This window comes from Malaya genurostris, chromosome 2 (assembly GCF_030247185.1).
Source record: "Malaya genurostris strain Urasoe2022 chromosome 2, Malgen_1.1, whole genome shotgun sequence".
NCBI lineage: Eukaryota > Metazoa > Arthropoda > Insecta > Diptera > Culicidae > Malaya > Malaya genurostris.
The window spans coordinates 96,230,944-96,256,681 of NC_080571.1; the positions used below are offsets into that span (position 1 = coordinate 96,230,944).

Below are 25,738 nucleotides of genomic sequence, written 5' to 3' on the forward strand. Positions count from 1 at the left end.
CTCTGTGCGTAAATGCATTTCACCTTGTAAAAAAACACATACATGCATACAGTCATTTTTCGATCTTATCGAGCTAAGTCGAATGGTATATAACATTGTGGGTCTTCCAGATGGGCTTCCAGATTTAATCAATAGCAAAGACATCATATTAACAAGATATCCAGCTCTCACATTTCCCAAACAAATTATTGCCAACATTGTTTTTTGCGAGCATGGTGACCTCATGCGAGTCCGCATCGAATCTCGTACATAGAAGCAGGGGAAAGAAATGTCAAATTCGCCAAAATAGCAGCACTGCGCTCCCATGCAATTGACATGAACTGAAGATTGATTTTCCTCAAAGCCGACAGGGTCTGTCAATAGCCTGATAATAGGTTTCAAACAAGCCTCTAAATCTATCTTGTTGTCTACAACAAAATTGAGCGGATAGAAAAGGTACAGTGTACCGATTACGCCACTTAGACTATTATATCACAGACTAACAGACATGACAGTATGAGTAAATTCTTATAAAAATAATTTTTCGTGATGCACTAGTTCCACCTTTATTGTACTGCGCGAACTATTTACTATCTCATTATTTTTTTTTACGTTTCGTCTTTGACTCATCAGTGCAGAGCAGTTCAAATTGAACTGCTTAGTTCTAAACTCGGCAGTTCAATTTGAACCGCTAAGCAGACGTAAAGTTTCTGCTACTTACAGAACACTATTTACTATCTGTACATCCCTTGTGTTATGTACAAGTTTTTTTTACTAGTTGGTTTCCCTTCGTTTGTCAACACCGATCAGCTGCTTGCAGGGATGCCTGATTTCATCAAAATATTTGAAAATGAATCGTCACAATAAATTATTGGATTACGTTGATACTTTTTCGCGATGTTGGAAGGTAACCATTTATTTGACTCAACGTTGTTCATTTAGACTTTTTTTTATTGCGTTGGTAGTTTTCACCCGAAATTAAGTGGCGGCAGACCAGAAGCAAGTAAATATTGTAACAAAACGGGTTCGATTTTGTATTGCGTTGGAGGATGAGAAGTAGGTACAATTATGTATATAGTTTTGGCAACATGTATTAATGAGCAAGACTCTTCGCAAGCGTATGAGTAATGCCAACAACGCGTGTGTAAAAACAAATTCCGGCGCTTCTTTTCCTGATTTTACTCAATAAATTTTCAATATGGTTTAAAAATAAACCAATCGGTTCATACCGCTTCAAGAAAAGCGAAAATCTTAGTCTAAAACTCTTCCGTTTTCCTTAAAACTTCTCGAGAAAAATTATTTCAGTTCCAGCTTACTTCCACTGACACATTTGATTAGCAATAAACACATTCCTATATGGATTTCCTCTTGCAGAAATTATTGCGATATAAAGATTTACGTACCTTTATTAGTAATCCGGCAAAAAAGGAATCTTGAATTTAACATGCGAAAGGCAATGGATATGGAATATTGTCGTAAAACTATTTATTTTTTCGGCAAACTGCTTTTGTAACAGAAAATATTTACTTTTGTTTATTTTGTGTAGCGCAATCTAATACAAATGCATTGAAGCAGTGTTGCTAAATTTTTATTAGGGAAATAAAATCTACATTCATAAAATGTAAGCAATTTTTCATCAAACGTTGGTGAAAAATTGATCAAAACTGATATTTCATCCAAGATGTCAGGCTTAACATTCATTTGAGAATGAATTATTGTCAAAAAAGATTGTTTGAATTTCAATCGTGCAATCCACTTCGATAAACTCGGTGCACTGCATATATGAATACACAGATCTATGGCATACGTACCAAATAAAATGTACGTAATACACAAATTACCAACACAAGTTAATTTGGTTTACTCTTGATCCTTAAATCTGTATCCTGCATGAAATTCGCATGGACGTATACAAATCAATATATCACAGGTAATTCTGTATGAATGGCAACTCTGTTGGTAAATGAAAAAAATAAACAGTCTAGATGACAGACAGGATGTTTTTGATAGGGTAACGTGGCGCCATCATGACACATGTGAGAACTGTCCCAAATAAAGGAATATTCGAAATGACCGTTAAAATAATTGAAGAATCTAATTTCAGTGTCCTGTCTGTTAGTCTGTGATTATATCTTCGGAAGTGTCAGCAATTTAGTTTTTAAGCTTAATCAATGAGCCAAACGAACCTAAAATCGTTGAAATAGGTTGAGTCGTATCCAAGAACACTGAGTGGATACAAAAAGGTGATATGTCATTGACCCAATAGTCGCTTTCGAGCAAACATAGTATTGTTGAAAACGGTCCAACCATTTACGAGAAGTTCACAGACATATTTCGATCTCATCGTACTAAGTCAAACGGTAAGCCACACTAGGGCTCTTCAGATCTCGGTTTTTCCAGCAATTCTATATCATTTCTATAGAAAAAGACAAATAGCTGGTATACAGGAGTATCAAATCTAGAGTAATTATGAAGCCTAGTATTGTTAATATCAAGAAAATAATGAGTTTGAAAGCGAAAATGTCGACAGACTATAGATGTAAATACATCTATTGTCATTCATGTATTCGTATGGTAAGGGAAAAAAACTATTTAAAAAAACTGTCGAGCCAATAAATGCATCACTATATTTATACATCACATCAGGCAAATAAGATCTCATAATTATTCTAAATATAGTCACTTCGGGGACAGTAAAGCAACAGGACGCCAAAGTTAACGCCACCAATAAATAATTTCGCATGTAAACAAAACACCGGGCGACTGGTTTTTAAAAATAAACAAACGCCACACTGTCTCTGGTTGCCATTAGAGAAGAACAAGCCAACTGTTCCGCCATATATTCCAATGCCAGAATTTTGTTGCGCGTTCCGCAAAATAAACCACGTTCCAACGGGCAAAAATCGCATCACATGACGTCCCACCCCGATAGAATAGTCGCGCATCTGCTTCAGTTGGTTCCCAGCGACGGTATCGATCAAACGTGTGCGATAATCTCGTGGTCAGAAGGGAAATTTTTCAGTTGTGACTCCGTGACGACTCACAGGATCAGTGAGGACCCCAAGATGAAATTTCCTAACACATTGGATTACAATACCTACAAAGTGTACTTTTGTTCGAGACATTTGTCACGTGACGAGAACCGCCAGTTGGACGCTATCAACCTAGACTGGGATACCTGCATCCCGGATTCGCTCAAGACGTTATGTTTGAATACTATTGCCAAAAATTGGCTCACGATTCCTTTTTTCCGGGAAATTCCGCTCTGTGAGGATAAGAACTTTTTGCTGGATCTGTTGGATTTGGATTTCCCACTAGATACTCTATGTTCCCGAATAAGAAACGACGCCTTCTGGAAACGGGCTTATGTTAATCGGTGGAAAACACGCTTCCCTATCGATATAGATGGAAAACCTTGGATAAGAGTATACCTGGAACAACACATCTCAGAGACACTGGAAAATATGAAACCATGTGATTACGATCCAGAAAGTTTCCTAAGACTAATTGACCTATGCTCTCTACACGTTAAGGAACTCAAAATAGATCAGCTGCAGCCATCAACGGGCGAAAGTGGAGACCATGTTCCGCTAGATCTAGTTCTTTCTAATTTAAGAGAATTACGAAAAATTGATATTACTTACGATGTGAAAAATGTAGGCCACAATTTTTACCTAGGCTGTGCTACCATCACGGATAAAGACATACAATTGATGACCGACGGTTTGGAGCGGTGCTACGAACTAACGGAATTTAGATTACACAGCAGTAAACTGGAACCATCGATGATGAAAAGAATTGCATCGGCTCTGGATAAAGGATGTCCCAATTTAACTACCATAGCATTTCCCCATTGTCGCTGTGGTGATGTGGGACTACGAGCATTTTTCGGAGTGTTAACACCGGAATCGTTACCGAATATTAAATATGTAAATTTAACGAATAATTTTCTGTGTCAGTTAGTGTCAAACTAAGTCAAGTCATATATTGACCAAACCTTTCCTGTTACAGCTTCCGAAAGTATTTTCGATTTGGTTCACGTTATCCGTCGAAGGCGCATCGAGCGACTAGATCTACGGCTGAATCCGATATTGACCGAGGGCGCAATCTGTGTGTTGACCATGATCTGTTATTTACCACTGAAAGAGTAATAAATTGGCAGCAGCGAGTCTTCCTGTCTCCGAGTAGTGGGAGAGTCACTAACAAATTTCCGTTTTTTATTTCCCAGACTCAACCTCAGCTGCTGTTCGCTCGATGAAGGAATCGAAGAATATCTGTTGATGACGCTACGTTTCAACACCAGCTTGAAAATTTTGAACTGCTCATCCAATCCACTGGGTCAAGCGATGGGGGAGAAATTGGCGGCGCGTGTCATTGAAAATAAAATCCTGCAGCGGTTCGATCTGCGCAACACGGATATATCGTCGGATGTGCGCTCGACCATCGACGAGCTGGTCATGGAGAATAGGGATCCACATAGTATGAGTGCTTGGTGATCAAATTGAGACCGAATGTTTGCGTACAATTTTGGTTTTTCTAGGGCGCTCAAGAGGTATATATTTAAAAATGTTAAACTAAGTTAGAATAAATTGTTTCGTAAGATGATACAATAAGCGTTTTGCCTTTTTCATATAGAAAGGTTATGCAATCATTAGAAAGTTCTACTAACGAAAATGGGCCCAAAGGGCCAAGATTCAGCGGAACCCGGACTCTCACTAAGAAAGATAGCAACACTGGAAGCCGTGCGCCGTTAAGATAACACCTTTAAGAATAAACCGAAAACGAGTCGAAAAATTTGATTGCGTTGCTCGGTAATTTTTTTGGCGAAAACTTATGGTAATCATTAGGAATAACTGATGATTCTGTACATGAATTTCATTTTATCAAAATTATGGCAAATTTTACCAATTTTATGCATGTTTTCATTACAGAATTCTTTGAATAATATTAAATTCATACAGTAAATCGGAATAGTAGCCGAGTACGGTAAAAATCATATACTGTCCGTATAGTAAAATGGTCTTCCAATTACCGAACTGCTGTAAATACTGATTGTCGTGAAAACTAGCTATCAAACGGTTATTAAAATTTTCAATTAGTGTATTTTTAAAAACAAAACGAAAAAAATCTTGGGAGGTTCGTCGAATGGATTCAGGTACCGGTGCACATGTTTTCAAATCAATAGAACTCCTCAAAGCTATTGTTACTTATAGACAGAAAATAACTTCATATTACTATGTCCACTCGCTGCCAACACATATTGTTAGAGGGAAACTTCTGGTGGACTCGACGGATTGTGCGGTATTCTTGATGCGCTCATAATTCTGATCAACCGGGATATTAAGGAGTGTATCGAAAATAAGCTATCCACATACATTTGTGTTGTACGCATGTATTTGTGATGATATCTTATGCTCAGATCACAGCATGCTGTGCGTTTGGCTGTCAGCTTTCGTTTGTTTACTTGTTTGTGCGGTTGAAATTCTGCGTTTTCAAAATGTCGCGTATTGAAAAGGAAGTGAAAATTAAGGTTCTGGACACATGGCTAAGTGAGAGGGGTATTACTATGCGAAAATTGAGGAACTGGTTTGGAATTTATCATGCCCGTGTTAAAACCATTATTAATATGTTTGGGGAACACTATTCTTTGGATGAGCTACCAGGAAGAGGCAGACTTCCCGGTACTTCCAACCCGAAACTGGACCAGGAAGTGGTATCTCTAATCATGAAGAATAAATCAATGTCAATACGTGATTTGGCCAAAAAAGCAGGAACGAGTGTCGGAATGATCCAGCGTATCAAGAGGCGAAATCACCTGAAGACCTACAAGAAGCAGAAAATCTCGAAACAAAATGTAGAACAGAAGAAGCGAGCAGCAACAAGGGTCCGGAAATTGTATTCGCGTCTTTTGCAGTGTCCAGATGCATGAGTTTTGATGGACAATGAGACTTATGTAAAGGAGGACTCAAAAACCCTTTCAGGTCCACAATACTTTACTGTCGTCGTTGGGAAGGGTGTGAGCGATGCGGAAAGGTCGATTCAAGTGGAGAAATTCGGTCGAAAGGAACTGGTATGGCAAGCAATATGTTCCTGTGGTTTGAAGTCAACCATTTTTTACACTACCGGAACTATGAATGCAGAAATCTATTGATCTGAGTATCTCCAGAAGAGATTACTACCTTCATATAAGAAACACAGTTTTGGCCGGATTTAGCCACTGTTTTGGCCGGATTTAGCGTCGGCTCACTATGCAAAAACCACTCTCAATTGGCTTGCGGAAAGGGGTATAAATTTCGTTGAGAAAAATATCAATCCACCAAATTGCCCTCAGCTTCGACCCTTTCGAACGTTACTGTGCAATTGTGAAGAGGGCCTTCAAGAAGACTTGTAACATGCAGGAGTCCAAAAAAATTTGGGCTCAAGCGTCCAAAAAATGCGATGCCTCACTTGTCCGGAACTTGATGAAGAGCGTTCGATGAAAAGTTCGAAAATTCGTGAAGGAATAACTTAAATTTCATCCGGTTTTCATTATGCTCAAGTTTAACCTCGTACAATAAAGGATCAATTTTTAGTTTGAATAAAATATCGTTTTTTATCAAAATTTGAAAGAAAAAATTGTGGACAGCTTATTCTCGATACACTCCTTAGGTCGCAATTTTTTCTCAATTTTCATCGGCTGCTACTAATAAACTTTTTTTTTTCGTGGATATGTAGGGCAATGAAACCGTAGCCATTGATTATAATTTGCCTCTCTCGTTTCGGTGAAAAATATCCAAATCCGTAAAAGACAATCGTGACAATTTGTGTAGTTTTTGTTTGAATAGAAAGATTCATTGAAATTCAGAATTTCATTGAAAAATAAAAACAAAATAATTACCGAATCATTCGTTAGATGATTCCACTGTACGGTAGTTGTTTGACAATTCAACAAAATTTTCATTGCCGAACGGTCAGTAATCAATTGAACAACCGAACAAAAACAAAAATTTCCGAATTCTGCGAAATGTTGTTCTTTTAAGACAATGAGAGCTTTAATTTCCGTTCAAAAGTCGGTTTTCACAGTGATTGCATATGAGAAAGGCAACAACATTGGTTGAATAAAATCAGAATTTCTTTTGTCACTAAATCGACAAAAACATTACTTAAAAGCAGTGCAGTAAAACTTCATTCAATTCAAATGAAAATTTCATTTTCATCTTATATTATTCAATTGAAAATGAAATTTTACCGCACTGCTTAAAACTATTCGTAATCCATTTAGTTTTAAAATATTTTTTTCTACGTGCAGGTTCATGAGGTCCAGTAGAGTGCCTGTAATCTCAGCGGGTCGATATCTCATCCGTAATATTTACAACAACAACTCAAAACATTGAATACGAAATATTGACAGTTTCATAAGCTTTCTACTGTTTTAGACAGTTTGGCACTTTGGCAGTATCATAAGCTCTCTATAGTTTTTGAAAGGTCGCTTGTTCGCTTAGAACGATGATGTGATTTACAAAACAAACAGCTTTCGTCACTATTTTTACAAGTATTCTACACGCTCTTTGAACATAACTGGTTGAGGTTAGAGTTGCAATTACGCAAATTCATAAACTGGAATAAAATGTATGGATTTGACTAAAATTTACTCAAGTCATGAGTTCTCTGCAGTAAGCGTTGAGTTTTCAAACATTTGAATGAAAAAAATACTTCTTGCAGTTTAGTGCGTTTTCATTCGCGATATATTCTTATCGAATTTAAGAATGCATTTTATTGAAGTAAATGCACACGTTTAATGTCAAGATGCATTTGCTCCTTAAGCGACGTATGTAATAATAAGAGATTCTCTTTGTTTACTTTCTCTTCTGATTATTGCGGCACTCTTGGCAATCCTTCTCTCCAATCATTTACCGATAATAAAAACTAAAGTTATCATCTTTTAATCTGCTCTGGAGAAATTACCGAAAAAAGCAGGAATAATTCGCAATAATCGAAAGAGTTACTTGGTTTCTTCCGTCCCGAACGTAAGCGGTTTTGTTATATCGACTGACTTGGATGAGATGTGAAAGCGAACTGACTTCAATTAGTTATTCCATGTATGCAAACATGCAGCTTCTTCTCTCAACTCAAAAGTGAATGGAAAATTGATAACTCAAGTTTATACTACGCACACTGTTTATGACATTGAATGGCGTGTCACTCAATCTTGAGTTATGTTCAATGAAGCTCCAGCACAGATAATTGATATCCAGAAACTCATATAAATTGTGTGAAATTTAAAATGAGCAGTCTGGTTAACAAATGCAGAAAAATATCGATTGTTTAAAACTACAAAAAGATTAGTTACCCTTCAAACTAAAAAATGATTGTTTCAAACCAAGATATCAAAGACATCTGAAATGTTGGTTGTTTCAAGAGAACATTGGTTGAATCAAATCAGAATTGTAATTACCACTATATCAACAACAACACATCGTGAGATTTACCCAGATTTACATTATTTTAACAATTTTTTTCTGCATTTTAGGTGCTGAAGTTCCGTCACAAAAAAATTTTTATTTTTATGTAGATTGGTAGAGGACATAAGATTAAAAATCGAGTTTTATACTTCGGTACTAACATGTAATTAGGGCATATCGTGCGATATGCCCTTTTGAAAGTTACGAAAAATAATTCTCATTACTCAAGTTTAAAACATGAAATTCAAGCATATTGCGCACAATTTCGTAGATTGGGCTTCTATCTACGAGATTATATCGATTATTGTGTAAATGAAGTTCGTAGAGCCAAGCAATGAGCATTATATTTTGTAACATTCGCAAGGGCCTATCGTGCGATATGCCCTAACCACATGTTACTACCGACTTATGGTAATCGTATAAAAAGTGTTTCAAACGCTGTAGTATAAAAATTTCTTCTACGAACAAGAGATCATTGTTAGAGTGCTCAGATGCTAAGCACGCGAAACAAAATGCTTTCAAGACGTTTTTAAAACGAGGAGGAGGAACTCCTCAGAATTTTGAAAATTTCTTGACTTTAGAAACCAAGTACAAGAGCATACTTCGGGCCAAGAAATGTAGCTATTGGAGACATTTTGTCGAAGGTTTGTCAAGAGAAATCTCAATGAGCACTCTTTGGAATACGGCCAGACGAATGAGGAATCGTAACGTAGGAAATGAGAGTGAGGAATACTCGAACCGATGGATATTTGATTTTGCGAGGAAAGTTTGTCCAGATTCTGTTCCTACGCATAGCATTATGAGAGAATCTTTTCCAAATAATGGGTCCATTGATAGCCTCTTTTCAATGATGGATTTTTCCATAGCACTCATGTCTTGTAACAATAACGCTGCTGGGTTGGACAGAATTAAATTCAACTTGGTGAAGAATCTGCCCGACCTCGCAAAAAGACGTTTGTTGAAATTGTTCAACAAGTTTCTTGAGCAAAATATTGTTCCACCTGACTGGAGGCAAGTGAAAGTTATCGCCATTCAAAAGCCGGGGAAACCAGCTTCCAATCACAACTCATATAGACCCATTGCGATGTTGTCCTGCATCAAAAAATTGTTCGAAAAAATTATTCTACGACGTCTCGACACTTGGGTCGAGACGAACGGGTTGTTGTTTGATACTCAGTTTGGCTTCCGTAGAAATAAAGGGACGAATGACTGCCTTGTATTACTTTCGTCTGACATCCAAATTGCCCTCGCTCAAAAGCAACAAATGGCATCTGTATTTTTAGACATTAAAGGAGCATTTGATTCAGTTTCCATTGATGTTCTTTCAGACAAGCTCCACCAACATGGACTTCCACCGGTTATAAATAATTATTTGCACAACCTTTTGTCAGAGAAACGCATGCATTTTTCCCATGGCGATTTGGCAACATTCAGAATTAGCTACATGGGTCTACCGCAAGGATCATGCCTCAGTCCGCTCCTTTATAATTTTTACGTGAATGACATTGACAGCTGTCTAGTAACCCCATGTACACTAAGACAATTGGCAGATGATGGCGTAGTTTCAGTTACTGGACCCAAAGCTATTGATCTGCAAAAACCATTGCAAGATACCTTAGATAACTTGTCCGTTTGGGCTGTTCATCTGAGTATCGAATTCTCTGCGGAGAAAACAGAGCTGGTCGTCTTTTCAAGAAAGCATGATCCCGCGCAGCTCCAGCTTCATATGATGGGAAGAATGATCCAACAGGTTTTGACTTTCAAATACCTTGGGGTGTGGTTTGATTCCAAATGCACGTGGGGAGGACACATTAGGTTTCTGATAACAAAATGCCAACAAAGAGTAAATTTTCTTCGAACAATAACAGGATCTTGGTGGGGTGCTCATCCGGAAGATCTAATAAAATTGTATCAGACAACGATACTTTCAGTGATGGAATATGGATGCGTTTGCTTTCGTTCCGCTGCAAACTCTCATATTATCAAACTTGAGCGAATTCAGTACCGTTGTTTGCGAATTGCCTTAGGCTGCATGCATTCGACACATACAATGAGTCTCAAAGTTCTGGCGGGAGTTCTTCCATTGAAAGATCGTTTTTGGGAGCTTTCATCGCGACTGCTAATAAGATGTGAGGTACTGAATCCCCTGGTTATTAATAACTTCGAAAGGCTAGTTGAGCTTCAATCTCAAACAAGATTCATGACAGTATATTTTAACCATATGTCACAGGAAATCAACCCTTCAAGATATATTCCTATCCGTGTCAGCCTCCTAAATGTCCCTGACTCAACTTTATTTTTCGACACATCCATGCAGCGCGAAGTGCGTGGAATCCCGGAACACCTACGCTCGATGGAAATCCCAAAAATATTTACAAGTAAGTTCAGGCATATTGACTCTGAGAAAATATTTTACACGGACGGATCACGAATTGAAGAGGCTACTGGGTTTGGTATATTCAACAATAATGTTTCGGTCTCATTTAAGCTTCAAGAACCTGCATCTGTTTATATAGCAGAATTAGCAGCAGTTCATTATAGTTTGAGTGTAATCGTCACATTATCTCCAAACCATTATTTTCTTTTCACAGATAGTCTGAGTGCAATTGAAGCTATTCGTTCAAACGCTGCTTGCCAAAATGAACCTTTTTTCTTGGGCAAAATAAAAGTGCCTGAACGTCATATTGAATAATAATTATCAAATCACAATAGTTTGGGTTCCGGCTCATTGTTCCATTCCAGGCAATGAAAGAGCCGATAGTTTAGCCAAACGTGGTGCTATTGAGGGTGAGATTTATGAGAGACCGATTGCTTTCAACGAATTCTATAGCGCGTCTCGCCAAAGAACACTTCCAGCTGGCAAGCTTCTTGGGATAAAGATGATCTGGGTCGGTGGATGCACTCAATTATTCCTAAAATATCGACAAAGGCATGGTTCAGGGGACTGGATGTGAGTAGAGATTTCATTCGTGTGATGTCCAGACTCATGTCCAATCACTACACGTTAGATGCACATCTCCTTCGAATTGGACTTTCCGAGACTAATCATTGTGCTTGCGGCGAGGGTTACCGCGATATTGACCATGTTGTTTGGACATGCGTGGAGTTTCGTGATGTCAGATCTCAACTAATAAATTCCTTGCGTACCCAAGGTAGACTATCCAATGTCCCAGTTCGCGACATTCTTGCTTGTCGTGACCTTCCATACATGAAACTTCTTTATCATTTCATTAAATCCATTGGAGTTCCAATTTAAATTTTATTTTATGTTAGACTGTTTTCTCTTCCATGAGTTCAACCAATAGCCAACTATAGGATATTGAATATAAGTGGTGAACTGATACAAACAAACCTGAAATAGTTATAAGTTCATGTACAAAATAAATGTATTTTATTTAATGTAATTTAAAATAGCAACTCGCTTGATAAAAACAGTGTTTAGATTAACTAATGAGTACCAACATACTAATATGATATTCGAAATGTATTAGGTTTAAACTACTATGTATTGTGGATGCCACGGCGAAGAAAAACTTATGTAACAGATCGGCTGAAAAGTTCGTATCGTTTCTATGAGAGGGCGCCACTAGAATTAAATCCATACCATTTTCAGTTAGTACCAACCTTCAAAAGATACGTGTATAAATTTGACAGCTGTCTGATTATTAGTTTGGGAGATATTGCATTTTGAGTGAAGCTACTTTTGTTATTGTGAAAAAAATTGAAAAAAAGGAATTTCGTGTGTTGATGAAACACTACTTTTTGATGGAAAAAAGTGCCGCCGATACCAAAAAATGGCTTGATGAGTGTTATCCAGACTCTGCACCGGGCGAAGCAACAATTCGTAAGTGGTTTGCAAAATTTCGTACTGGTCATATGAGCACCGAAGACGATGAACGCAGTGGACGTCCAAAAGAGGCTGTTACCGATGAAAACGTGAAAAAAATACTCAAAATGATTTTCAATGACCGTAAAGTGAAGTTGATCGAGATAGCTGACACCCTAAAGATATCAAAGGAACGTGTTGGACATATTATTCACGAATATTTGGATATGAGAAAGCTTTGTGCAAAATGGGTGCCGCGTGAGCTCACAATCGATCAAAAACAACAACGAAAAACCATGCTGAAATTGGACGAATTGGGCTTCGAATTGCTCCCTCATCCACCGTATTCTCCAGATTTGGCCCCCAGTGATTATTTCCTGTGCTCAGACCTCAAGAGAATGCTCGCTGGTAAAAAATTTAGAAGCAATGAAGAGGTAATCGCTGAAACAACTGAGGCCTATTTTGAGGCAAAGGACAAATCGTACTACAGAAATGGTATCGAAAAGTTGGAAGATCGCTATAATCGCTGTATCGCCTCTGATGGCAATTATGTTGAATAATAAAAACGAATTTTGGCAAAAAAATGTGTGTTTCTATTAAACGATACGAACTTTTCAGCCGAACTGTTATATTGCCTATGAAATAAACGTATTTATGAAAAAAAAAAAGAGATCATTGTTATCGTTCCGGAACGAAGTGGAACGTTTTGTAAAATTGAGGCGAGCAGTCGAGTTGGTGGCAGTGGTGAGCTCCTTAATATACGTTGAAAGCAATTTTAAAATTTGTACAGGTTTTCGAGAAAAAATTTCTTGAGCCGGAATGGCACGATTAGGGTAACAGAGGTATTTCGGTCCACTTTAGGATTGATTTTATTTTGACCCACTTTGTAAAAATATCCACCAAATCTTGTAATATCTTTGAAAACTCCTTCCGCAATAGGTAATTTAATGTGATTAGCTTCAAATGGATGCAACATGAGTCACTTAACATTGATTTAATCCATAAAGTCTGTAAGGTGGGCAAAAATATATGCAGTGGTCAAAATACCTCTGTTACCCTAGTGTCTGCTTACATTTGGTAAGAAGTCAAATTTGGTTGATTCGTTTTAACTCTCAACGCTTATCCAATGCCGTGGTTAAGCTGTATACAAAAATTGTTTTCAGGCGACAGCAACTGCTATTCAAGCCACAACACAACAGTCGACATAGGAAATTTCGAACGAAACCACGATTTCCGAAAAAATCGAATTCTAATCGGTATTTACTTTCAAAGTGTTTTGTGCGGTTCTAAGTGAAGATGCTTTTAAGGTTCTACTTACCATCTTAGGAAAACAACCATTGTTGAAAAACGCTACTGCTTGATGAATCTTCAAGGAAAAAACCATCATTTTATTCAGGAAAATGTGCCAAACAAACTGATATTTCTCTGTTGAATTTCCTCTCAACAACAGCGAACAAATTTGCTTTTGTGTTTTGAACAACAATTACCGTTTTCCAAAGAATGTAAATTGCCCCTTTAACAACTTTTGCACTACAAAAGGTAAGTTCGATTTTTTTGCAATAAGACACTAATTTTACTCCTATATTCAATTGAACACAAGCGTCGATTTCAACATTTCAAATGTTTAATTTTTTTCCATTATAAATTTAAATTGCTGTCGGAATAAGACATCCAAACAGGAAATAATCTCAAGTGCTACATACCTACCATCAAGATGGTATAATTTTCTAGTCGACATAAGCAATTTTTCTTGTCGGTCAGAGTTTGGGTAAGGCTTTGATTTTAAAGGCACTTTCGAGGACATTGCACACCCAACTGACGAGGTGGCCGAGAGGTTAAGGCGTTGGACTGCTAATCCAATGTGCTCTGCACGCGTGGGTTCGAATCCCATCCTCGTCGGAATTCTTTTTGCTGCAAACTGCCTCAAACACAAGGATTTATTATCAAGCTAGCAGCACTGGAGGGAGAGAAAAGAGTATAGGCGCAATGAATTGTCTGTGCCTGCATGCCTAAAATCAATTAACAACCATTTCACGAATCCATCCGACCGACCACCGCACGCATCTCATTGTGAAATGAAAAGCCATTGAATATATGGCTCGTTCTCTGAAACCTACAATAATCAATAAAGTGAACGCGAACGCCTGACACATGTAAAATATGTAGAAAAAAATTTCTAAATTCTCCAAATACCAAGTATTCAAAATATTTTCTGAAGCATATGTTATAGGTATTTATATATTTGTTAGTGATAAGAGAAACATTGTTCGAGACAATTATGACATTATTATTAAATACAATTTGCCACAACACCATATTATACGTGTATTTGCACAAGTTGATGGATATTAAATGCAGTTAGAACGAGTATCGCAGGTTTACGGGACCAGCTGATCGCTGTAAAAAAATGTTTGGCTAAATATTCATGTTACCGATGTTGAAATATGTAGTCTTGGTTGATTTTTCGAATGAATGAATGATTGTTTTATTAATTACTAACCTCTCTTACTCTTTGAATAAAATGATACTCGAAACCTTCGACTTCCTAATCGAATTTTAAAATCTACGAAAACTTTTATATTCACGTCACAATAATCGAAAGAGGAAGTAAAACAAAGAGAAACTATTACTTGCTCATACGAACCTTTGAAAAATCAACCGAGATTTTACAGATTTCAACATTAGAAACATATATTTAATATTCAGCCAAACAGTTTTTTACAGCGATCAGCTAGTTTGATGGAAAGAAAAATTATTTTCTCCTTGCCTGCCGACTTTAGAAAATGTGATGAAACTTTTGTATTTTGCCTTATTTTATTCACGAACAGTAGAGAAATAGTTTGAAGACTTAACTCTTCATTATTATTACACATCTATCCATACAAGCGCTTTTAACATCCGATGTGGAGTACGAAAAAGATCTTTCTGTGTTATATCGAAGACGATATCGGTAAAGAAGAACAACAAACACAAAGCTTGCATGTGCAAGGAGAGCTTTGACGAAATCATACACATCTCGGTTGATTTTTCAGAAGGCCGTAAAAGCAAGTGGCAGTTTCTCTGTGTTTACTTTCTTTTTCGATTATTGTAATGTGATTATAATGATTTTCTTGGGTTACGGTAGACAAAGTTGTGATGTCGTGATGAGTGACGTTTGATTTAGTAAACACACCATAGTCTGTCTTACACTGCTGGCAGGAGCTTTTATATCGATATGTTGTGATTCCCAGTAGAAAACATGCAGACATAGTTGCATTGTCTTTGAGCACGCCAGCCTCCATGTCGACGAGGTGGCCGAGAGGTTAAGGCGTTGGACTGCTAATCCAATGTGCTCTGCACGCGTGGGTTCGAATCCCATCCTCGTCGAAGATCTTTTTTGTTGAACCCAAACATAGATCTTTTTTTTTCAAGTTGGCCGATATCGAACCTTTGGAAATCGACGTGAACATTTCATAAGGGCACATAAACCAATGAGAGATTCTCTTTGTTTACTTTCTCTTCTGTTAACAACACCTAAATTTTCGCGTTCACTTACCAAATTTGCATGTAGAATGAAAGAAAATATCTCCAGCTTTGTAATAGTATCATACATGTAACGAACAATTGCGTTATAACGCAGATATAATCGAAAGAGAAAGTAAACAAAGAGAATCTGTCAATTGTTTTAAGGCCCTTTTAAAATGTTCACGTCGAAATGTTTTCGATAGATCAAATAGTTAATATATTTTATTACAAGTTTATCCAAATTGTTCTAAAATGTGTTATATAACCAAAATTGACGGTTTTAAAACACTTTTGTTAGACCTCTTACTGGGTGTTTGCAACGTTATCAGCGACAAGGATTACCACTATAAACGTATCTCTCACTATGAACTACTATTTAGCTGTGAAGTCTGCAGGAATGTGTTTAACCGGTTTGGTTCAGTTTCTGATTGGCTAACAGCAGGCCCGTGCGCAGGAATCATCCATGGGGGGGGGGTTTCAAGGGGAGAGGGGGGTGTCCAAAAATGTAAAACGAATTCTGATAGGATCGTGCGCGGGGGGGGGGGGGGGGGGGGGGTGGTTTCAAATTATGTCAGTTTAAAATTGATAAAAAATTTATGAAAAAATATGAATTGTCAAGTTATTTGCACTTTAATATAATAAATACTCCATTGTTCATGAAACTTAATTTTAAAAAAATTTTTCATGGGGGGGGTTAAAAACCCCAAACCCCCCCCCCCTGCGCACGGGCCTGGCTAACAGTTTTTAGGTGGTTACCAGTTTTATCTCGAAAGCCAGAAAGGTTACAATTACAAGTACAATTTTTTTTGAATACTTGCTATTCCTGGGTATTTGAAATTTACTGCCCATACTAGCACATCAGTCCCATATCGATTTTCGCCAATTTTGAGTTAGCTTGAGGAATGAAATCTATCCTCAATATACTCTCAGAAATTGCAATAAAAGTTAAGGGTTTGTTCAGTAGAATGTGAAAAAAATATCAACTTGTGTATGTCCCATATGCAAAGTACCCGCATATCAGTCCCATTCAGTGCAAATTTCAATAATTTCGTTTGTTGTAATATTGGAATAGCAAAGGTGTGTTACCAAAATTTCATGTAATAATACTATGATTTACCATTAGATAGCACAATAAATAAAAAAAATCGGAAATATAATTTTGATCGTCTTTTTCTCGACATGCCGATTTTCCATATGGGACTGATATGCAAGTATGGGCAGTTTAGTCCTCGTACAATGAATTTAAATATACTTTACCATCCCACTACAAAAAAAAAATGCTTCCACCTCAACGATGATTTTTAAAATAAATTTTATTATTTCTATCAGAAATTGTTAAGAACATGAACTCATTTGAACATTTCATATCGATTTGACAGCTCTTTCAGAAAGCCTCACGAGCAGTGTCCCTGCGTTCCATTTCAATTGAAATGGGCTACAATCTGGAATATTTTGTCCAAACATTACGTTTCAAAAATTTTCAAACGAACAAAATATCATTAATTTACCACGATTTTTCTAAAAATATAGAGAAAAATGTACGACACTGTTGACAATCTCGGATTTCTGCTGCTGTGCATCGGATATGTGTGGTGAATTTTAGCGGAAAAGTGTCGAAAGAAAAGAAACACAATTGTTCATGAAACATCAATTCAGGAACTGTTTCGTTGATTGTCTCATTATTCTTTGGATTTTTTGTGATTCGCCATAATCCGTGAAGTAAGCGAAATCAGAAAAATTTTTCCCTTGGAGCTGAATATATTCAATAGTGTCACTATTTATGTACCATTTAATTCCACTATTTCACTGTCACGTTATTACACTTTCACAAAGTCACTATACTTTAATGAAGCATAACAAACGTTACAATACAGATACGCGTATTTCGGAATGTTATTTACATCCTTCTTCAGTGTATCAGTTTTTATAACAAACTTGTAAAACCGATACACTGAAGAAGCATGTAAATAACATTCCGAAATACGCGTATCTGTATTGTAACGTTTGTTATGCTTCATTAAAGTATAGTGACTTTGTGAAAGTGTAATAACGTGACAGTGAAATAGTGGAATTAAATGGTACATAAAAAGTGACACTATTGAGAAAAATGAGGTTAAGCTTGGACCCCCAACAATTTTGACTGCGGATCGAACATATTTTTATCCAATGTACAAATGTTAAAAGAACGTAATTGCTCAATACATCACTAAGTAATCAGTAACGTATTTGAAAGAACAGTTTCAGTTCTAAACTGATAACAAAATAGAAAATTATGGTATTATCTCTATTACCTGTATATCTATCCAACCAGGGTTGCAGAAAGTTACTTGATTAGCATTTTGAAAAATGTGGTTCTTGACGATTGAAAGAGGCTAGCCCCTCAAACCCGTTAAACATTGATGAGGATGTTGGGATCTAAAAACAATGAATTACTTAACTCCTGTTGGTTTTTATATTGTTATAATCACATACTTTATATATATATTTATTTCTTGTTATTATATAATATTTTTGGTATTTATATATTAATTTTCTTGTTTTGTTTTTCAGCGTTTTTCCTCATAACACCGTCTATCGTTGAAACTCCAAAAACGCTGCATTTTCTGTATGCTCGGCTTTTTCAACTCCGATTACACTGTACGACTGCCGTTTTTTTTTAAATTTGTATTCTATTCTCAGTGTGACTGTCTCCTGGCGGTGTTGAGAAGAGAAGTTTCAGTTTACAATTTCTACCGAACATATGTGGGGTAGTTAACAAATGGTGTGGTAAAACATTTGAACCAAATCTGCACGCACCTGGTCGACGTTGTACCAGTTTTTTTTAGATTTGATGTTGTTGTTTTTATACACAATTGTTTGGTTTACTGCGCTAAGGTCTTTAACTGAACTTCCGAATGAGTGACAGAACATGTATAAAGATTTATGAAGAGTTCGAGCACATGGAAACAAAAATTGATCAAGAGTGACTGGTTCGGGATAATTTTCATTTTGATCACGGTGGGACATTTTCTGATGGCAGGTGAATCGGTTCGTTTTGTTTTGTTGAGTTGATTGCGTTTATCTATTGTTTTTTTTCTGTTTGCTATGTACTGATTAAGCTTCTTCTCTTTGTGCTAAAATAGAAATCTAATATAACGAATACCTGCAAATAAACTGGCAAGAAATTTGTATCTAGTTACGAAAATACGAGAAATTGCACGTTATTGATCGTCAACAAAACAACAGTAAATAAATAGCTTGAATTTCGCTAGATACAACATCAATAAATCATGCACAACAGTTAAACTTTGTGTATTTTGTTTTTCTTTTATGCAATATTTTTTGGTTTGAAGTTTCTCGATTTTGTGCTTGTCTGTTAAATTCTAATATTTATTATTACACATTGCGTCTACTACTTTCATCTTATAATTCTGCTTTTTTCTTAAAACCATGATCTGAATTCTCTCACGAATTTAGTGTTAAAGTGACCAGAACGTCGCTGTGGTGACGTTTTCTATATCCCTTTTTAGTTTGAATTTTTCACTTTTTTCGTAACATTCAGTGCACTACTGACTGCAGTCAGATATCATTTGCCGTTGAATATTTATATCCTCATATACATACAGCTCAGTGCTCCTACGTTTACACCCCTTTTTTCCAGAAACGATATAGGTTTGTTTTCGGTGTATTTTCCATATTTGTTGTGTATCATTTTTTGCATATATTTAGATAATACGTGTAACGCATTTCATTTCCAAAGGATTTCCACCTCGATGCTGTTCTATCTGCAATATAATTTAGAATAGTAGTATAGTGTTTTAGTCTACCTAACATTTAACTAATGTACACGGATTTTCACGTCACTTATTTTGCTTTTCACCTAGTTATAGATGTGTTACTTTGTCTTCTGCGATTGGTTACTTCTGTTTCAAAAAACAAAAATGTTATCAAGAACAAACAACAATAAGCTAGTAACAAAAATACTTTTTTCGACTTTTTGATTTACCTACTCTCTTCCTATTGTAAATTAGGGAACGATTTCAAGTACCGAGAAGGATTACACATCCAGCTGTTGTTTCATATATTTATATATAACTGCATTACGTCGCTACCGCAACTCGTAAGGTCGCAGTTTTGTTATAGGATTCGTGTGTGCCCTACTATCATAGAATCAGATTTCATGGTGGGAAAATAGACAAGTCCTTCATGCATGCCATTAACAGTAGCGCAATTTATTTAAACAGAACATATTTCGCACACTCATGTAGCCTTCCTTTCTCTTGTTGTTAGTAGGTACCCTAAACACATTTATCGAGATTAAAAAAACGATTGATTTCACACCCGCCTATCGCCGGATCCTATATGCGTTTTAAAATCTCACAGTATATTCATTTTAGTACAATAGTTTAATCTGCTTTATACAATCAGACGGATTCTCATTTATCTGCGTTTGTTACTTATTATATTTTGTTTATTTTTTTTGTAAATGCCTAGTAAACATTTTTATCGCTCGTCTCCATTCGTTACTGATACGCAATTCTTATCCATTTTTCTTGTTTTGATATTTCCACTCAGAAAGTAAACCTACACGTAAAAATGCAAATAACGAAAAATTCAGCGTCCTTCAAAGAGGAAAATAAACAATCTGAAACAACGACAATTAACTAGTGTTTATTATATCAAACATGTTTCGCATCCAGATTGGAGCAGACGTAATTAATGTAGCTTAATCAATTTATCTAGGTTTGGTATCTCTTGTTACAGTTGCTGTTTCTGCAGAAATTGTGAATAAATATAGCGACGATGAATCCGCTTTATCTATAGCTCTCGCCTCTTTATCTTTCTTCTATACTTTCTCAATCTTGTTTTAACTTTTTTAAATAAATGATACTATTGCCCGAAATTGATATACTTTATTCCTTCGATGTTGCAATTCGACTCTATCTACCATGGCACTATCCCTCGTTCAATTGTAGTGTTCCTATACTGAACACAATCCTTTACATTGCATAATCTAAACGAAATGAATCACCTCATCTGTGTCGGAACAGCACAGTTACCGGTTAGGTTGGCCTTTATAGATAGTAAAAGGATAATCAGGGTAACTAGAAGAATACCATGGATTACCTAGCGGCCCAATCAATTTAACGGATTTAAAGAAAAAAATGGCGAAAAAGTAATACAACTACTTCCGACTTGTTGTTGAATTTAAAGTACCTCAGTTTCTCCAATCACTACAACAAAACAAATGTTTTTTTTAATATTTTTTTTATAACATGATTTTGAGTGGCATTGAAAAGAGGCCTATATTCTGTCTTGTCAATTCCGAAAACAATGCATCACAGTCACCGTGTTATTTACAAGGATAACCGTAACCATATTCATTTGAATTCCTGTATTCCAAACTTCATTCGAGCCCATTAGCAAGGATCAAATCTGCTCCCAAGTAAGTATGCCACATTATTTACACCAATTTTTACGGCAGAGGCAATGGTATTGAATATCGCGCAATCCGTCGATTGCAAACGAAAGAATCGGTATAAATAATCGTAGTATCGCAAATAACGACATGAATATTGGTTAATTTTTCCAAGATACATTTCGCTTCGATCGGTAGTACAACAAATGTTGCTAAACGTAAATTAAAATAAAATGAACTTCACTTACAACACAAATTAAAGCCCTAAATAAAAAATAATCTAATGACTAGCATATGTCGCCATTTGATACTTGGACGAGTCTGTTTCGTTTCTAATTATATTCGTTCAAATCGAATAGGTTAGGAACTAGACATTTTGATGTAGGTACCATCCCGGACGATTCCGGTAGGTCGATTGTTTCGAAAATGAAACTTAGATACTCTAGCTTCATTCGTGCGTTACTGAAGCGCAAACCAATTGACAGATATGGCAACTGAAATTAATATTGCATAGCATCGCTAGTAATAAATTTCACGCCTCATCTGATGCTCGTGGTACGTTGTTGATGAATTGGCTGGGCTTTTATAAATGCAATAAAAGATATTGGTGTTGCGTAGACTCTTGTGTTGGCCAATGAGTGCTTTCATTAATTTAACAGGCACCAAAGAGACATATTTTAACTAATATGCTGCAAAACATTTTCATCTCGAACGCATTCCAATCGAAATGAATAGAAAAAATATAATTTATTTTCAGTAATGTGTTTTTATATGTAGTTCTTAAATTTGGCTGGTAATAATGGCACTAATTGACTGAAGTGAACGTAACTCAAAATTATAGGATCAATTCAATCTGATTCTGTTTTTTTTTCTCATCTCGATCACAAGATATAACTAAACGCACTAATTAACAATCAAATATTGCACTTTGAAGCTTTGCTCAAGCGTGAACAATTTGTAAAGCTATTTCGAGTAAAACAAATTTAAAAAACAAAAACAATAAATAAATGACTAATTGAAATCGATATACTCGATTCATGGCAACTAATTCAGTGTCGAAAAGTAACAAATTCGTCAACAAAAACAGTTAGCATTCATAATGCTCGTACGTTAAGAATTAAAACTACTAAAACTGCCAGGCTCCTTATCCCTTGAGAATCTTAGCGATTGCTTCAACGCATTTCCGTACTTTCTGAATCTCATGTGTAAATTGTCGAGCATATTTGTTGGGAAATATGGACAACTGAACAATAAGTTTTGTAAGACCGCGATTCTTGCGTTTTTCACTCAATAAACTTAGGGTTCCTCTGTTACTATAGAACTAGCTTATACTATTCTCTTGCGTTCCTGCTGAAGGAACGACATCCCATTGTGTTTGTTGCACTTGCCTGCCGGTTTGTATTTTTAATCTTTGGATTTATCACTTTTCAGCGGTACACGGGTTACAATGGTTGATGTTTGGTGTGGCAAGCGAGTTCCGCCTTCTAACAAACAATTCTACGTTCTGGGCCAAATTCGGAATTCACAAATGAAAAACCGGCGAATTCTTCTTGATTAATACATCGAATGATATCTTTCGGCACTGGGGTTAATACTGGATCTTCTTTGGTGAACTCGGTGTCGAAATTAAGAGCATCACGAGCACTCCGCTAAAAGAACAAAAACCATTACGATCAGATATAGATAGGCTGATATAAACATGTTCGTACCACTCGAGGTCGAAATGGTGGTCTAACTTTCCGCTGTTCCAGTGCATCCCAGTCCATGTCCTTGAAGAACGGATGTGCTCGAATTTGATTCTCACCGTCAGTACAGCCTAATCGTTTCGCTGCATTCTTTGTCATGAATCCTATAAAATCAACGATAGTTTTGTTAACTACATATTTTCATGATCCATGATTGATAGAAACACACCTTTCAGGATTGATACTGCTTCTCGAGATAACCAAACTGGATAAAGCACATCATCTCGTAGAATCGCTTCGAATAAATCATCCTCGTTATCCGCTTCAAATGGTGGGGCACCGGCCATCATTTCGTACATCAGTACTCCCAGTGCCCACCAATCCACTGACGGTCCGTAATCCAGTTCCTGAAGAATTTCCGGAGCAATGTAATCTGGCGTACCGCAGAATGTAGAGGTCAGATTATCTCCGGTAATACCCTCCTAAAACGAAATGAATTTTATTTTGACAAACTTTTCAACCCCGTTTGTTTCAAAAAACCAATACTCACTTTGCACATGCCGAAGTCAGCTAGTTTACAGTGACCTTCCGCATCGAGCAGAATGTTATCCAATTTCAGATCTCGATATATCACACCGTTGCGATGCAAAAACTGTAGGGCAAGCGTGACCTCAGCGGCATAAAATGCCGCTCGGGGCTCATCAAATTTACGCGCTCGCTGAATTTGAAACATCAGATCACCACCGTTAACGTACTCCATCACGAAAAACAGCCGATCGGGAGTTTGGAAGCAAGAATGCAGCGCAGTTAAAAACGGATGCTTGGCTGCCAGCGCCAGAATTCGCTTTTCAGTCATCGTACAGTCCACGTCGTCGTCCTGCAGAATCACATCCTTTTTCAGCACCTTGATAGCGTATACCTCGTCGGTGCCTTTTTTCTCAGCTAGCATAACCTTCCCGAAGGAACCCTTTCCCAGCACTTTGATGAAGTTAAAGTCATTTAAGCACGTCTTACCGACCGTTAGGCCACCGCTCGCAGATCGATTGCTTTCGTCTTCCTGAGATGTGGCACCGGATGATTTGGACTGCTGGCTGGAGGTTGCCCGGCCACCTCCTTGTGATGCACCCAGTAGTAACTGTTGACTGTCAGTATCCTGGCCGCTTTTGGTCGAGAGCGAATCCAGTGAACTGTCCTCGCTACGTTCCGAGATGGAGGAATTGTCACTAGGCGTTTGATTCATATACTGCGGAAGAAAATGAAACGTTAGCATTAGTGTCGATTGATTGCATGATTTAGTTATCGAATTATGTAGTACTTTGTCGTATGACTAGACAATACCCAAAGCAATAAAAAGATCTACACTATCAAGTTCAGAAAAAAGTTCAGCTTTAGTGCCGCGTGAAGTTTGTTCCTGAAGAGCAGTACATGTAATTATAGAACAAGTTTCGAATGAACTTTTCCTCTGTCTTGAAAGTTCATGTGGAATTTAAGTTGTCCAAGACAACCATTTGCCCTATGATGCAAAGTAAATATCTTGTAAAGCAATATTTTACCAAAAAGTCATGATTGAATAAATTGTTCTGCATTTTTTAAGATTCTAAGGCGGAAAACTATTTAAAAACGGGTTGCTTAAGCCAAATCATTCCTATTATTCGGAAGACTGAGCAGAATATATGAGTTATAATTACACTGTCAATGACCTAAATAGTTGAAAATAAATTAGTTCAAAAAGAGCCATTTAAATGCTCTTTTCTGTGATGTCACGTCACATTTCAAATGGTCAGCTGATCGGGCTGTAACGCCAGGTATATATTTTTCGTATGTTTATAAACGTGGAACTGAGCCAAGGTAGTTGAACCAAAAAAGAAACAATTTCAGGATTTTCTATCTGGAAACAGAAATGTGCTCATATCCTTTTTACGTGGACTGGTAACATAAAGGAAGCTTTCCACAAATTGCGGAATACTTATGTAGTGAGTGACATTCGAAATAATTTGCAGTGGGGAGCGATTTGTACTACGTAATCAAACTTCATCAGTATCTTTAAGTACAGTTTTCGCGATAGTACTTTTTGTGATCATCGTTACGATTTGGAATCATCACCAACTTCCTGTAAGTCGACAGTCCGGTAGAAAACACTCCCAGCTTGATTGCGTTATCCTGGATTGAGATTCAGCTTGTAACAGTTGACTGGACTGTCGTCCGACATCCTAATGGCATGCACAGCGCATCGTAACCTTCCGATTTTGGCTTTCCGTACGATTGCTGGTTCTCCTAGCAGCTGTTGCAATTCGTGGTTCATATGCCATCTACACGTTCCGTCTACCATCTGCACTCCGCCATAGATGATCCATAGCGCCTTTCTTTCGAAAACACTAAGCCAAATCATTCAGTTCGTGCTCGCATCTCATCCAACACAGTCGAAAACTTCTTACGGTCGAAACGACAGAAACAAAGACAATACAGTGCAGTGAACAATAGAGTGTACGAAATGGGCAAACACGATTTAACAAAGCCTGAAACTTGGCCTACAAGACCCAATTCAATTTGTATTGATTTCAAGAGCTGAAAGTTAGACTAGCAAAAACTGAAATTGAAATCTTGCTTAAGGAACGAATGAATCTAAACGTTAATGATGTGAGTGAGATTCAATTAAACAAGGCGTCTAACTGTGTGTACATTATGTTCAAACGTGAAAAAAATGCAATTGTATTTGCTTCGGTTAATAACGGGGTGCACAGTGTTGATCATGACAATGTTAAATATAAAATCCCTGTGTACATGGTGGACAATGCCATAGAAGTACGCGTGCATGACCTTCCCACGCAGACCAGCGATCAGTTCGTTCGGGAAAGTGTGTCGCAGTACGATGAACTTCTTTCCATCGAAAGGGAAGTATGGCGGA

At 37.0% G+C, this 25,738-nt stretch overlaps 2 protein-coding genes and 2 non-coding genes across 4 annotated transcripts in view; 3 read left to right on the forward strand and 1 right to left on the reverse strand.

Moving 5' to 3' along the window:
• Positions 1 to 2,857: 2,857 nt before the first annotated feature.
• On the forward strand, positions 2,858 to 4,592 carry LOC131432331 (uncharacterized). The gene is made up of 3 exons (XM_058598539.1): positions 2,858 to 3,933; positions 3,991 to 4,126; positions 4,208 to 4,592. The coding sequence occupies exons 1-3, from the start codon at positions 2,892 to 2,894 to the stop codon at positions 4,473 to 4,475; spliced, it is 1,446 nt and encodes a 481-aa protein (XP_058454522.1). The 5' UTR covers positions 2,858 to 2,891; the 3' UTR covers positions 4,476 to 4,592.
• A 9,471-nt stretch (positions 4,593 to 14,063) lies between these two features.
• On the forward strand, positions 14,064 to 14,145 carry Trnas-gcu (transfer RNA serine (anticodon GCU)). The gene has a single exon. It is a non-coding gene; the product is annotated as a tRNA-Ser (tRNA).
• A 1,385-nt stretch (positions 14,146 to 15,530) lies between these two features.
• On the forward strand, positions 15,531 to 15,612 carry Trnas-gcu (transfer RNA serine (anticodon GCU)). The gene has a single exon. It is a non-coding gene; the product is annotated as a tRNA-Ser (tRNA).
• A 2,581-nt stretch (positions 15,613 to 18,193) lies between these two features.
• The window catches only part of LOC131426912 (protein kinase C), a 51,247-nt gene continuing 43,702 nt past the window's right edge, over positions 18,194 to 25,738 (reverse strand). The window contains exons 8-11 of the mRNA XM_058589675.1: positions 23,384 to 24,076; positions 23,063 to 23,315; positions 22,858 to 22,997; positions 18,194 to 22,797 (exon numbers count right to left, since the gene is read on the reverse strand). Coding sequence (XP_058445658.1) covers positions 22,633 to 22,797; positions 22,858 to 22,997; positions 23,063 to 23,315; positions 23,384 to 24,076 — 1,251 coding nt within the window. The 3' untranslated portion in view covers positions 18,194 to 22,632. The remainder of the gene's footprint in view (positions 22,798 to 22,857; positions 22,998 to 23,062; positions 23,316 to 23,383; positions 24,077 to 25,738) is intronic.